The 13504-nt window shown below is 28.3% G+C and overlaps 4 protein-coding genes across 9 annotated transcripts; all 4 read right to left on the bottom strand.

The window, feature by feature from the left end:
• Positions 1-291: 291 nt before the first annotated feature.
• LOC145939756 (uncharacterized) lies at positions 292-2954 on the bottom strand. 3 transcript variants are annotated; one of them, XM_083044336.1, is made up of 3 exons: positions 2403-2695; positions 2210-2316; positions 292-1912 (listed from the first exon to the last, which is right to left on the bottom strand). In XM_083044336.1, exons 2-3 carry the CDS (start codon positions 2284-2286, stop codon positions 1087-1089), a joined length of 903 nt encoding a protein of 300 aa, XP_082900462.1. In that variant the 5' UTR covers positions 2287-2316; positions 2403-2695; the 3' UTR covers positions 292-1086. The 3 variants fall into 3 exon arrangements, with proteins under 3 accessions (XP_082900462.1, XP_082900460.1, XP_082900461.1); XM_083044334.1 differs by adding an exon at positions 2723-2954 and having other exon boundaries at positions 293-1912; positions 2210-2412; XM_083044335.1 differs by lacking the exon at positions 2403-2695 and adding an exon at positions 2723-2954 and having other exon boundaries at positions 293-1912.
• Positions 2955-3603: 649 nt separating this feature from the next.
• Positions 3604-6077, bottom strand: LOC145939524 (uncharacterized). Of its 2 annotated transcripts, XM_083043873.1 has the most exons (4): positions 6061-6077; positions 5915-5999; positions 5358-5554; positions 3605-4912 (listed from the first exon to the last, which is right to left on the bottom strand). In XM_083043873.1, exons 3-4 carry the CDS (start codon positions 5435-5437, stop codon positions 4309-4311), a joined length of 684 nt encoding a protein of 227 aa, XP_082899999.1. In that variant the 5' UTR covers positions 5438-5554; positions 5915-5999; positions 6061-6077; the 3' UTR covers positions 3605-4308. The 2 variants fall into 2 exon arrangements, with proteins under 2 accessions (XP_082900000.1, XP_082899999.1); XM_083043874.1 differs by lacking the exons at positions 5915-5999; positions 6061-6077 and adding an exon at positions 5555-5856 and having other exon boundaries at positions 3604-4912; positions 5358-5467.
• Positions 6078-6773: 696 nt separating this feature from the next.
• Erp44 (Endoplasmic reticulum protein 44) lies at positions 6774-10295 on the bottom strand. Of its 2 annotated transcripts, XM_083043871.1 has the most exons (7): positions 9984-10295; positions 9342-9423; positions 9096-9251; positions 8656-8956; positions 8422-8469; positions 7764-8059; positions 6774-7681 (listed from the first exon to the last, which is right to left on the bottom strand). In XM_083043871.1, exons 1-7 carry the CDS (start codon positions 10038-10040, stop codon positions 7332-7334), a joined length of 1290 nt encoding a protein of 429 aa, XP_082899997.1. In that variant the 5' UTR covers positions 10041-10295; the 3' UTR covers positions 6774-7331. The 2 variants fall into 2 exon arrangements, with proteins under 2 accessions (XP_082899997.1, XP_082899998.1); XM_083043872.1 differs by lacking the exon at positions 8422-8469 and having other exon boundaries at positions 6781-7681; positions 9984-10291.
• Positions 10296-11054: 759 nt separating this feature from the next.
• Positions 11055-13460, bottom strand: LOC145939971 (mitochondrial tRNA-specific 2-thiouridylase 1). 2 transcript variants are annotated; one of them, XM_083044658.1, is made up of 7 exons: positions 13019-13458; positions 12784-12949; positions 12510-12694; positions 12205-12431; positions 11939-12106; positions 11630-11854; positions 11055-11249 (listed from the first exon to the last, which is right to left on the bottom strand). In XM_083044658.1, the coding sequence occupies exons 1-7, from the start codon at positions 13092-13094 to the stop codon at positions 11103-11105; spliced, it is 1194 nt and encodes a 397-aa protein (XP_082900784.1). In that variant the 5' UTR covers positions 13095-13458; the 3' UTR covers positions 11055-11102. The 2 variants fall into 2 exon arrangements, with proteins under 2 accessions (XP_082900784.1, XP_082900785.1); XM_083044659.1 differs by having other exon boundaries at positions 11150-11264; positions 13019-13460.
• Between the last annotated feature and the right edge of the window lie 44 nt (positions 13461-13504).

Here is a 13504-nt window from a genome sequence, read left to right as displayed (position 1 = left end):
AAATTGGAAAGAAGATTCTTACTACCAATATTATAGATTATCCTAGAAAAAATCTTGACTAAGAGATTTATCTATTTTGATAAAGAAAATATTTGATTTGTATATATAATATTTGATTCTCAAAGACACATACATATCAAAATTTTTTAATCTTTACTAAGTGCTGTCTCTATAATTTTAATGTATTGAACTGATTAACAAAGAAAATCTTAATTTAGAGTAAATAATGAGTAAGACGCGCATATAATGTTTATTTGTCACCGATATAATACCATTCTGTTTTTAATAATAATTCCAATTGTTTATAAACAAATATTTTATTTCCAATCGTGTTATGTTTTCTTTTAAAAATATATATCTTTTTCTAACAATACTTTCAACTTTTATGCTAATATTACTAATTAAATAACTCATTAATTACATAATTTATATTTGAACAATTTTAATTAATGCAAAATTTTCATACTATTTAATATCAAAAATCTTTGTAGTAAAATATATATTAATTTTATATGTATATTACTCACAGAGAGATATGAATTTTACATACTACAGTAATAAAATATAAACACAGTTTCCAATTATAATCTTCAGATACAAATAAATTTAATAGAGGGCATATAAACTGTCAGAAACTTTTATCATAATAAAATAAAACTTTACACGTTACTTTCATCAATTCGCATTTTAATTCTCTCTAATACCTCAAAATTTATTAGAAACTTTTTGCTTAAAATTAATTGTAATAGTTTTCATATATAAAAGAAAATATCTCTAAAAATGTATTATATTCATATTATAAAATATTATAAATATTATAAATATATTATTAACACATTACACATAACGCGAATCTGTTCCACAATTAAAATAAAAAATTGACAGTTGACTATATGCAAATGTGTGACAAACAGAAAGAAAATAATTTTTTATAATCTATTACATATAATTGCTTGTCAGTCACTTAAGATTCTAACATTCACACATACGCATATCTCATTTATAATGAAAAATTACTTAAACATTACTTTGACTTGCATAATATATTTTGAAATTAGTTTCAAGAAGATTCTGTTTTAATATTCTTCAGAACTGTCTTTTTATGCCTAAATTATTCCGATATTGGCCATAAGTCGACGCAGACATATATTTAATGTTCATAGCTGCTAGTAGGTTTTTCATATCTGTATAACCAATTCCTATTTCAAGACATCCAGCTGCAGCAGCTGCATTAATACCTTTTTCCGAATCCATAGTTCCGAATCCAGGTTCTGTCCAAAGACTTACTTCCTGCTTGCATATTTGACATTTAAAACACAGTTGTGTTAATAATCCACGACGATGAAAATTGACAAGTTGCCAATACTTGAACTGGCATTCTGCTTTCTGTGCATGATCATCGAATATCCGATGCATCTCGTTCCACATGAAAGAGATATCCACTATGTAACGGCCTTCGGGTATGTTTTTTGGTATATCATTGATTCTATTTGACAAACAGTTGTTGTCTATAATTAAATCCTCCTTGTTATCTATAATAAAATCCTCCTTGTTGTCTATAATTAAATCCTCCTCTTCGCACTTTTTAATGTTTTCATTATATGTGTTTCCTTCTTCTTCATATATTTCTATATATTCTTCATATATCTCTACTTTTTCTTCGTTATCCATAACCAAATTATCCTCATCCTTGGAATATTCGATACTTCCATTGCATATGTTTTCTTCTTCGTATGCCTCTATTGGTTCCTCGTAATCGTCAGCTCTTTCTTCCTTAACTTGAGTGAAATCATGCAGGATTCCATCAGCAATGAAAAGCTGAATATTAGTTGCATTTTCAGCATTTTCAGCATCCTCAGCATGCTGAGCATTCTCAGATTGTGTTTTATTTAAAAGCTTTAGCATTTGCCGTCTACGAGAAAAAATAAAAAAGCATTAAAATATGAGTAAATGTTTAGACATCGCTGTAATAAAAACAAATATAAGTTGTAGTTTACATTTTCTTTTAATTTTACATAGTGTGGAAAGAAATATCAACACTTTGCTTATTCCAATTTTTTATTTCTAAAAATTAAAGATTATATGTGTATTAATTTTTAATACATGATGAATTACATGAGCGATAAATATATACATATATATATATACATATATCGCTCATGTAATTCATCACTGGACTGCAAAATAATTTTATTTAAATTTAACAGACCTTTTGAACCAGCCTTTTTTCATGGATTTTCGGCGACGAGAAAGGGGCAAACGTTTATCGTTGTACTTACTCCCCATTATTATTTTTTACTGTTTATTAAATATTCACTGTGAAAGTAATATATATATAGGTATTTTCTTCAAGTAATCAGTCTAATAAATTCACTCGCAAGAAACGAGACGTTTATACATACACGATCGGACCTAACAATAATAAAATAAAATCATTTCATTCAAATTAGTTTTTTATCCAACCTTTTTTTGTAGATTTAATAAAATATGTTTATGATAATATGAAATAAAGACAGATCGACGCGTTTGACGTTTGACGTTTGACAAATCACGAGGCCATCGATATAAAAACAGAAAAAGAATAGAAATAAAATTTTCTTTTCTCTTTTTTATCGATATTATGAAATTAAATAAATATATATATATAATAGTGATTTATATATATCAATAAAAATCAATAGACATTAAAATAACTCAATTTATTAAAGATAGAAAAACTAACCTTTTCTTCCATCCTTCCTTTAAAGAAAGTCTACAAGAAAGTCAAAAGGCAGCTGTTCATTTCCCATTGTTTTATGCGACACTATATGTAAAACAGAATTTTCGTACTTCCATTTCGTATTTCCAATATACTTTACTCAGCATTTTATTCACACTTTTTGTGAGATAGAGAGATGGTTTTTCGAAATACAAGAGTGTGGTGGAATAGAGCAACACATATATGTTCTACATATATGCATGTATAAATACATGCATAACTAACATAACTTATTGCTTTTAATTTTATTGTTAACTCCTTATTTGCTGAGAAAACATATGAGTACACAGAATTTTTTTTTATATGTAAACTTCTAAGATTAGCAGCCTTTAATATCTCATTACATTAGTATTTGCACTCGTCAGTTCTTGCGCATAGATACATATTATAATATTTGACTCACAATGACATACATATATAAAATTTCTTTACCAAGTTTTTCACTTCCTACGATGTAGTGTTCACATAATGCAGTTGTCTCTATAATTTTAATTATGATTAACTGAGACAATTAACAAAGACAATCTTAATTTAGAGTAAATAATGAATTAGAAACATAGTTTATTTATCATCGATATAATACCATTCTTTTTTAATAATTACAATTTGTATAAACAAATATTTTATTTATTTTCAATCATGTTATATTTTCATTTAAAAACATATATCTTTTTCTAACAGTATTTTCAACTTTTATGCTAATATTACTAATTATTAAGTACATAACTTGCACTTGAACAGTTTTAATTAATTCAAACTCTTAATACTATTTAATATCAAAATATCTTTATAGTAATGTAGTAAAATATTAGTCTTATATATACAAGACTCTCACAGATATGAATTACAGTAATAAAATATAAACAGTAATATACAATAAAATACAGTTTCCTATTATAATCTTCAGAAAATAAATAAATAAATTTAATAGCATATTAACTGCCAGAAACTTTTATAATATAATATAAAAAAAATTTGTTACTTTCATTAACTTTTGTATATTACTTTATTCTCTAATACAATCTTAAAATTTATTAGAAGCCTTCTGCTTAGTTATAACAGCTTTCATATATAAAAGAAAAGATATCCAAAAATGTGTTATTAATATGCATAACATTTTTCTGCTCTACAATTAAAATAAAAATGTGATAATTTGCATTGCAAACAGAAAGAAAATAATATTTTATAATCTGTTATTTATAGTGTTACTTATCGACTTAAGAGATTCTAAGATTCACAAACATGCATATTTTATTTGTAATGAAAAATTACTTATATATTAGCTATAATGTAACTTTGACTTGCAATATACTCCCAAATTAGTTTGAAGAAGATTCTGCTCTAGTATTCTTCAACATTGTCTTTTTATGAAGTAACTTATCCCGATTTTTTACATATGTCTTCTCAGACATACATTTAATGTTCATAGCTGTAAATAGTTTAGTTACATGCAGTTGCAGCAACTGCATTAATGTTTTCTTCTGAATCCTTAGGTTCTGTCCAAACATTTGCTTCGTGATTACACATTTGACATTTAAAACACAGTTGTGTTAATAATCCGCGATGACGTAATTGACAAGTTGCCAATACTCTAACTGGCATTTTGCCTTCTGTGCATGATCATGGAATGTCCGTTGGATCTCGCTAAACATAAAAGAGAAATCCACTATGCAATAACCTTCAGGTGTATTCTTTGGTATATTATTGATTCTATCTGACAAAGAGTTGTTGTCTATAATTAAATCTGGAAGATCCTTTTCAATATTTTCAATATTTTCATTGTATGTGTTTCCTTCTTCTTCATATTCTTCTATGTGTTCTTCATATACCTCTACTCTTTCTTTGTTAGCCAAAACACACTTGTTATCCATAACTAAATTATCCTCATCCTTGCAATATTCAATATTTTCATTACATATGCTTTCTTCTTCGTATGCCTCTATTGGTTCCTCATTATCGTCAGATTTTTCTTCTGTAACTTGATTGAGACAATGCAGGATTTCATTGTCAACTTTCGAATCTATATCAGATATAGAGTTAGTTACGAATAGCTGAATATTAGCTGCATTCTCAACATTCTCAGCATTCTGAGCATTCTCAACATTCTCAGCATTCTGAGCATTCTTAGCTTGTGCTTTTTTTTGCCCTTCCCATCTATAAGAAAAAAATAAAAAAACATTAAAATATGAATAGATTCTTAGACATAGCTGTAATAAAAACAGATATAAGTTATATTTTATATTTTCCCTTAATTTTTTTTACATAGCATTGAAAGAAATAAGATCAACACTTTGCCTATTAAAATTTTTTATTTCTAAAAATTAAAGATTATACATGTATATTTTTAATAATTACTTTCAATTTATTGTATTATTTTTTAACTTGGATTATTATAAAAATATAAATCTAATTGTAAGATTAAAAGAAAGTAAATATTTTCTTGTACTTAAAAAAAAAAAAAAAAATAACCTGATCAAGTAATAAATTATTAGGCAACAATTTAGTATGAAATATTATATTTTATTTAGTATCAATTATTATATTTTATGAGATAAATTCGCTCATATAATTGCAAAATAATTTTATTTAAAAATTTGACCTTAGGTTTGCGAAGAATCTTCTCCTGGATTTTCTGTGAGCAGAAAGGGGCAAGTTTTTATTGCTGTACTTTTTCCCCATTATTATTTCTTACTGTTTATTAAATATTCACTGTGAAAGTATAATATATTTCCTTATAAGTAATCACAGTCTAGTAAATTCACTTGGAAAAAATAAGATATTTTTACACAACTAGACCTGCAAAATAATTTTATTCAAATTAGCTTTTTATCCAGCCCTTTTTCGGATTGAATTTTCAGTGAACTCGAAAAAAGGCTCAAACGTTTAGCGTTATACTGTCATTTTGTTTGCAAGTAATCTTGTGTAATAAAAAAACACTCGCAAGAAACAAAAGAGCGATTACACACACACACACACACACACACACACACACAATCAAACTATCGATATAAAAACAGAAGAACAGAAATAGAATCTTCTTTTCTCTTATGTCTCTTTTATCGATATTATGAATTGAAATTAAATAAATATACAGTAATTTATATCAATATCAATAGACACTAAAACAACTCGATTTATCAAAGATGAAAAACTAACCCTTTTATCCATCCTTTAGAGAAATTCTACGACGAGAGAGTAATCAGAATCAGGTATGTGTTTTATTTCCCATTGTTTTGTGACACTATATGCAAAACAAAATTTTCATATAATTTTCAGTATGCTTTACAATAGATTTTACTCACACTTTTCGTGAGAGAGAAAGATGGTTTTTCGAAATGCACAATAAAGCAGAGCAGAGCTACAACATATGTTGTACATATATACATAACTTATTACTTTTAATTTTAGTACTTTATTATTTGCTGAGAAAACGTATGAGTATACGAAAATTGTTTTTTTTCTTAAATATGCAAACTTCTAAGATGAGTCTTTAATATTTCATTAGTATTTGATACGTCATTGCGCATAGATGAATTGCCAATAATGAATGGACACAAAATTTATGACTTAGAAATCCTTTATTAACAGGCAAAACAATATCATCGATCATACAAATAATCCTAGAAGTACCTTATTGTTGAGATTTTGCTTCTTCAAAAATCTATTTCAATCACATGATAGACAAAGTACTTTCTCTCCCTTTCTCTTGTACACTTCATTCAGAAACAATTGTGCCAAATAATAGTACGCATGCATACATATATATATGTATATATATATACTATCATGTATACATCTTCGAACACATTTATCTCTCAAATTATCAAATATTATAATTGCATATAATAATATTGTGCTAAATTCTAACAAAATATAGTTCTCACACTACCTATATTATTATACAATGATATTTATTATTATTATTATTGTTTACAATCTGATATATCAATATTATTATATTGATATTATATATATTGCATCAATAATATTGATTGTGCAAGAGCTGTTTAAAAGAAGGGATATGTAAATTAAACTTCTCTAAATATACAAAAACATCTGAGATTTATATCGAAATTGTATAAATCAACAATAATGACATTAAATTACATGGTTACTTCATAATAATAATATACATACAAAAATCTGATACATTATTGACACTGGTAGATGTACAATTTTTTACTTTCATTTAAAAAACTACTTTCGGCAACAAAAAGAATATTTTATTCTTTTATATTTATATTTTATCGACAATGGATTTCGCATCAATGTATGAGGATTTTTTTTATATGAGCTATATCATATCTTAGATATGAAAATATAAATTTTTTTTACTAAATAACAAGTAAATCAAAGCATGAAATCTATCCCATAAAAATATGGAAGGTATACAAGTCGCAGAGAAGAAAAAACGGATTCGTTGAGATTTTAGAAGACTCGTGTTACAAATATATTACAAAACATATCTATATTGAATGTTGGAAAATCGTCGCGCTTCATTTTCTAATTTATTAGTAACTGTATATAAATTAATTACGAAAATCTCACTGCACCACACTATACTTCAATCTCATTACAGTTCATCCTTAACTATTGTATACCTATTTTTGCTTGGTGCCAGTTTCTTGAATGCAGACTCTGGCGGTGTTGTGGGTGTTTTTATCTGTTTTCCAGTAATTTGTGGTATATCATTATTAGTCGTGTCAGGGCCATAATGAAATTCACGATGAAGTTTGCCAGAATACAAGTCTTGGAGAAAAGCTTTAAGTTTTCCTTCCACAAAAATGTCATTGAAATCTTTAAACAGGTACATGTGTCTAAAGCTATCTATTGCAATCAATGGCAGATCTTCTGTGCTTTTTCCTAAATGATGCAACGGATGCGCAAATTTCAGGCCATCAGCAGTCAAGAAATTGACATTTTCTGGAAAAAAAAGAATGTAATTTAAAAAATCTTGTAAGAAAAGTAATAATAACATAAATAAGAAGGGCATGATGTAACGTACGTTTTTCGCTTATCAATGTTCCAGTTACAATATCTTTGTACAGTTTGACGCTTTCTATATCATTGGGAGCATGGAACAGAATAAGGAATGGCAGTCCTTCTTCTGTTAATTCTTCCGCATTTTCAAATGTTATTTCTCTTACAAGTGGGACGCATTTCTCCTGTGCCCACACATTTAATTCATCATAATTGCTCAAGCTTCCTTCATAAGTTTCATCCTCATCGTTGGACAGGGCTTTATCGGATCGGAAGACAATAATAGGCTCTCCTAGAGGATGCAGTGCATTACTTGCATTCCTAGACATATTATTTTAAAATTAATAGATATATTTATTTAGCGACGATATTTATTATTTCACTCACACAACTGAAAACACTTGAAAAAATAGGATATAATTTAATCGTTCAATTTGCACCAAGTATAAATTAAGCAAATGAAATAAAGTAAATCCTAAAATTAAAGTAGATCATTAAAAAAATTTTTTTAATATCAAATTATTATTTATTATGAGAAATTTGCTGTAGGGAATCAAACATTTTAATATAATATAAAAATAAATACAACATTGTACAAAATGTTATACAAAATATCAAAAAATTTATAAATACTTCCAAAGTACAGTGAAAGCCCATAAGCTTATATGTACCATTTTACTTACAGCAAATGAAAGTGCTGTCCAATTTCACAGTTTTCATTGGAGCATGTGCTTGTCAAATGAGAGTAGATTGTGATAATTATTATATTATACATAATATTATTACTAATAAGAAATTTTTGCATCCATATTAATTTAAAGTGAAAATATTTGCATCATCTAACAATATATGATGCGATCATCTAACAATATATGATGCGATAGTTTTATATATGTTAAAAAATATATATATCTTACCCAAAACCAACATGAAACTGACAATCGTCCTTCAAATTAGTGGCAACTTTCCTGAATAATTCGTATTCTGGTACATCTTTTCTATCAAAGTATCCAATAATCATACGCTTTTTATCATCAAGGTCATTAAGTTCTCTTAAATAAAAAAATTCTCTAATAGGATCTTCCAGTTGTTTCCTGACAAATTCTTGGAATGCTTCAATCGATCGTTGACCTCTGTATTCTCTCTTGGTTGGCTGTCCATTTCTCATTACTTTTAATGTTGGATACTTGCTTATGTGAAACCTAGATGCGATAGATGCTGAAACATATAATCTTGTAATATTTCAACTAATTAAAAAAAATATCTAAATTTTAATATATGTACAGATTAATATTTAAATCTTGATTATCCACATAATTATATAAATATATCCTTTCTCAAAACACTTTAAACATACTTTCTTGGTCACAATCCACTTTAGCCATTACTATTCTCCCTGGTTCTGGAAATTCTGCTCTAATCTTATCCGCTGCTTTATCAAAAATTGGGGCTAGCAAGTTGCTGAAGCGACACCATTGTGCATAGAAATTTATAAATACAAGTTCATTCTCAGCTGTGAAAAAAAATTTATAGTTTGAAAAACAGATGCAATGTTGGCTTGTATTTAATATTGTTTGTTGCATATTATGTATGTACAATTTACCTAATGTTGTATCAATATTCTTATGGGTGAGTGGAACTGCTCCTTCTCCTACTTCTTCCGCTATATTGTTTGGCAAATAAATCTAGAAATACAGGAATATTAAATATCTATTATTCATATGTTTGCTTTATTATAAAGTTCAATTTATATCAGATACTGATTTTTTAAGAACTAACTAATAAATGATAAACATTGTAGCAATAGATAATCGCACAAATGAGATATTTGGAGAGACAGATATTTTATCAATCATTCGTGGAAGTAAGATAAAGAAATTGATTTAATAGTTTACAATGAATCATGCAACAGGCATGATTTTTTAATTGAAACGCTAATTTCTGACATTTTGATAATCGTATTTTTGAAAAAAGGTTGCTATAATAATAATAATAATAATAATAATGATTACAGCATAGGTTATGCGGCGTGAGGCTATTGAGATAAAAATTCCGATAACGGGTCGAAGCGTTTAGATAAATAATAACGGGAATTAAGAGACGGGAAGGAATCGCGAATCGTGGGCCGATACGAGGCCGAAGGTGGAAAAACACTTAAATTTTCGCACACACACACACACACTCGCGCGATTGATTAAGAAAAAGAGTCGCAAATGACGTGGCAATTGTGTAACGCGTCACTCACCAGGAGACACGCGTGTATAAGTACTTTGAGATGAAAAATATCACAGCGGGTCAGCATTCTGCGAATCTCGCGAAAACGACGGCTAAGCGACGACCAACTTTTGATTCACCATCAGTATACGCGGCTGCCTATGCGTCAACTGTGTGCTACGAGCTTAGCGGCATGTCGGAGAATCGAGTGATCCCTCGAGACAATCGATTGTCAGCGTCCCGCGCCACTGACGTTTTCGAAATGCCGAACCCTGATTTTTACGCGGCGGATGGCTCTTTTTTCACGCGCGCGCGCGCGCGTTTCCGCTATCTCGCGCTTCGACAATAATTGCCGAGTATTATGTCAAAGTAAGTCTTTATTTATATTATTATTCGTTTTCAAACACCTGTTTCCACAATTCACGCGACATGTGTTGAATTCGTTCGCGTGTTTGTTCGCAATGAAATGTTCATATTTCAAGCGCTTTTTTTGTACGCGTACGAGATGCAATATATTATTAAATTCGATGTATAAAAAAAATTACTATACGTAATATATTATACAGTAAAATTTATAATTACGCGTTTTCTTTTAAAATGCATTTTTATTAAGTCATGTATTTTTTATTTGATGTATAATTTTGTAATTATTATATAATAATTCATGTAGACAACAAATAATTATATTTTATTACAAAATTCTAGATATATACATTAAAAAAACAATATATCATGTATGTATACTAATAAAAGAGAAGTCTTTATGATCTAATAATCACTAATGATCCTAATCATTTCAACTAGACTATAACTCTGATCACTTTATATACAATAAATAAAAGATTGATATAGAATATGTACACTTAACTTTATCTATTCCTCAGTACATCTTTGGTCAATTTATCAGTGAATAGATTTAGTTTCTCAAAGTAATTTGTTTTATATAACTGATTGAAAGAAACTATCGAAAACATATATAATACAAATCAATAATTAAATTTGAACAAAATTTGACAATTTTGAGGGAAAATTTAGAATAGAGGAAATGGATACAAATGTATATGTTTAGATCTTTCAATATAAAATATTGCACTTCTAAAATAGGAAAATGTCATAAATAGATTTTATTTCTTTTAAAATTTTTAAGTATTTACATTTGTACATTTGATATTGCTATCAAATTATCGAAACGAGTTTCCCCTATGGAGTTTTGCCGATTAAGCGCAAAATAAGATGGTCCTGGATATGATATTAGAGAGCCACCCAGACATTCCTCTCCAGAATATAAAACGGCATACTGAAATATAAATTACTTTATATACAAATATTATAAGCTGTATACATGTATAATTCAGCAACAGAAGATATATATACAGTCTACATTATATTTAAATTCATTAGAATCAAGCATGTTAGTAAATATAATTATCTTTTCATGATAATTTGAGAGAAAAAAAAGTAAAAAGAGAAGATAGATGTACAGTCAATGTTCTCTATTCCAAGTTAAATGTTTCTTTTTAAACTGAAATTCTTCTCTTGTGCCATTAATAAGAGAACATTAAAATAAGAGAGACGAAGAATTTCTTCAAATAGAGAAATCATTTAATTTGTTTGATAACCTCTATAAAATAGAGGAAATCGACTGTACATTTGATATATTATTAATATATAAATTACCTGGCCCTTTGTAATAGCTCGTAAAGGTACGCTAAGGCGGATAAATAGACGATTGTCGGACATTTTGTACACATTGCAAGCGATTAAGGGTTTCCTATGCTGAAAGCGAAAGTCACAATTCAATATACCGTTGCATTTCAATTCGTGTGGTTCCTCACTAATCCAATGAACGTCTTGCGTTATCAGAAAATCGGTGTACAATGCTGGATGAATTGTACTGCCCACCTGTAAAGATTATACATATGGTTAAGAAATTTTAATTTATTTTCAATGAAATCTTGATCTTTCTCTACTTATTGTATTACATACCGCTACAATGGTATTTGTCTTCTGATCCTTGCTAAACACAAAATAGGCCTTCTTACAACCACCGATTCTACATCTTTGTCCTATCGTCCATTTGTGCGTGCCATTGTGTCTGCCTATCGACAATCCACTGTCTAGGTCTACATATTCACCAGGTTTATCATCTATGTACTGTAGCCATTACAAAATCATTATTATGAAGTGTGTTTAATTAAATTTGAATATATATACAATATATTCTGCTTGATGACAAACATATCCTCTTTTACCTCTGAAATAAAATCTTGAAACTCACGTTTGCCCACAAAGCAGATACCCATGCTCTCCTTTTTTTGTATTATTTTGTGCAAGCCTGCTTCCTTAGCCATCGTCTTTACATGATTTTTCAGATAATTTCCAAGAGGAAACATGCAACGTCTTAAAGTTTGTTGTGGTATGTGATTTAAAAAAAATGTTTGGTCTTTATTACTGTCGTGTGCTTGTAATAAGTGTACATCTACAGAATTATTACAATTGCGTTAAGAAATATTTGATTATTAAACAAAAATAATGTTATTTAATATAGGATACTTGCTAGTGTCTACTTTATAGTTTTCCAAATAAGGTCCAAAGGTTGTCCTGGCATAATGGCCTGTTGCAATCGCATCTGCTTGAAATCTATTACGTGCAAGATCAAAAAATTTACTAAACTTAATGTTTTTGTTGCACAAAATATCTGGATTTGGAGTTTGTCCAGTCTGATACTTTTCTACAAGATCGCTGGAAAAATAAAACAAAAATTATTATCTGTATTACTCATTGTAAAAAAAAAAATATATATATATATATATATATATATATATAAATACCTAAAGACATCGTTCCAATATTCCTTTACAAAATTAACTTGTATCAAAGGAATTTTTAATTTGTCGCAAATCCATTGAGCATCATTGTAATCTTTCTCAACTGTACACTTTCCTGTTTCATCTCTAATGTCCCAATTTTTCATAAATACTCCAGTGACATTAAATCCTTGAAAAGATATTTTTTTAATAAATATATATACAAGAGAAGAATAAAATTATAAACATTAATTTTTACCTTTATTTTTAAGTAGAAGAGCCGTCACAGCGCTGTCAACACCACCAGATACGCCCACCACAACGTTCCTGATCATTTCCAAGGAATAATTCGTCGCGATTCGTATTGCATTATTATTCAACGTTGCGTATTGTTGTGCAACTTTGATAATATTAATTTTTAATTAAAATTATATACATGCTCCTTTTTGATGGATCAATTATATCTTATTTTATTATTCCGTATAATTATTCTCCAAGTTTTATTTCAGTACATCAGGAATGATGGAATTCGAAAATTTGAACAGAGATACGCCGACAATTATTAGCATCCCAGGAACGTGTGGACTAATTGTAAGTAAAATAAATTACACTTTGTCCAGAAACGCTTCGATTACTTGCAAACGGACCATGCGGACGTATCTACTCGTGCTTACGTCACGTGGTCAAGGTCCGGCTTCCGGTTGTGTAAAAAAAAAAAAAAAAAAAAAAAAAAAAAATAGGAGCG

The sequence above is a fragment of the Prenolepis imparis genome, unplaced genomic scaffold (genome assembly GCF_030444845.1).
Source record: "Prenolepis imparis isolate NDT839.2.m4 unplaced genomic scaffold, iyPreImpa1.0 SCAF_8, whole genome shotgun sequence".
NCBI classification, from domain to species: domain Eukaryota; kingdom Metazoa; phylum Arthropoda; class Insecta; order Hymenoptera; family Formicidae; genus Prenolepis; species Prenolepis imparis.
Note: the sequence above shows the minus strand (reverse complement) of the source record. Positions and strands in the feature narration are given on the sequence as shown.

What these genes read in the sequence shown, in the direction of transcription:
- LOC145939756 (XM_083044334.1), bottom strand. Translation starts at nt 2,286, where the DNA reads ATGGGGAGTAAGTACAACGATAAACGTTTGCCCCTTTCTCGTCGCCGA. An exon ending in AAAAAAGGCTGGTTCAAAAG is followed by an intron (nt 1,913 to 2,209) that starts GTCTGTTAAATT and finishes TTTTTCTCGTAG; the next exon opens with ACGGCAAATGCTAAAGCTTT.
- LOC145939524 (XM_083043873.1), bottom strand. Translation starts at nt 5,437, where the DNA reads ATGGGGAAAAAGTACAGCAATAAAAACTTGCCCCTTTCTGCTCACAGA. An exon ending in AGATTCTTCGCAAACCTAAG is followed by an intron (nt 4,913 to 5,357) that starts GTCAAATTTTTA and finishes TTTTTCTTATAG; the next exon opens with ATGGGAAGGGCAAAAAAAAG.
- Erp44 (XM_083043871.1), bottom strand. Translation starts at nt 10,040, where the DNA reads ATGCTGACCCGCTGTGATATTTTTCATCTCAAAGTACTTATACACGCG. An exon ending in AGTGGATTGTGACCAAGAAA is followed by an intron (nt 8,957 to 9,095) that starts GTATGTTTAAAG and finishes TATATGTTTCAG; the next exon opens with CATCTATCGCATCTAGGTTT. An exon ending in AACATTGATAAGCGAAAAAC is followed by an intron (nt 7,682 to 7,763) that starts GTACGTTACATC and finishes TTTTTTTTCCAG; the next exon opens with AAAATGTCAATTTCTTGACT.
- LOC145939971 (XM_083044658.1), bottom strand. Translation starts at nt 13,094, where the DNA reads ATGATCAGGAACGTTGTGGTGGGCGTATCTGGTGGTGTTGACAGCGCT. An exon ending in TCTTCTACTTAAAAATAAAG is followed by an intron (nt 12,950 to 13,018) that starts GTAAAAATTAAT and finishes TATCTTTTCAAG; the next exon opens with GATTTAATGTCACTGGAGTA. An exon ending in GAGCTATTACAAAGGGCCAG is followed by an intron (nt 11,250 to 11,629) that starts GTAATTTATATA and finishes TTTATATTTCAG; the next exon opens with TATGCCGTTTTATATTCTGG.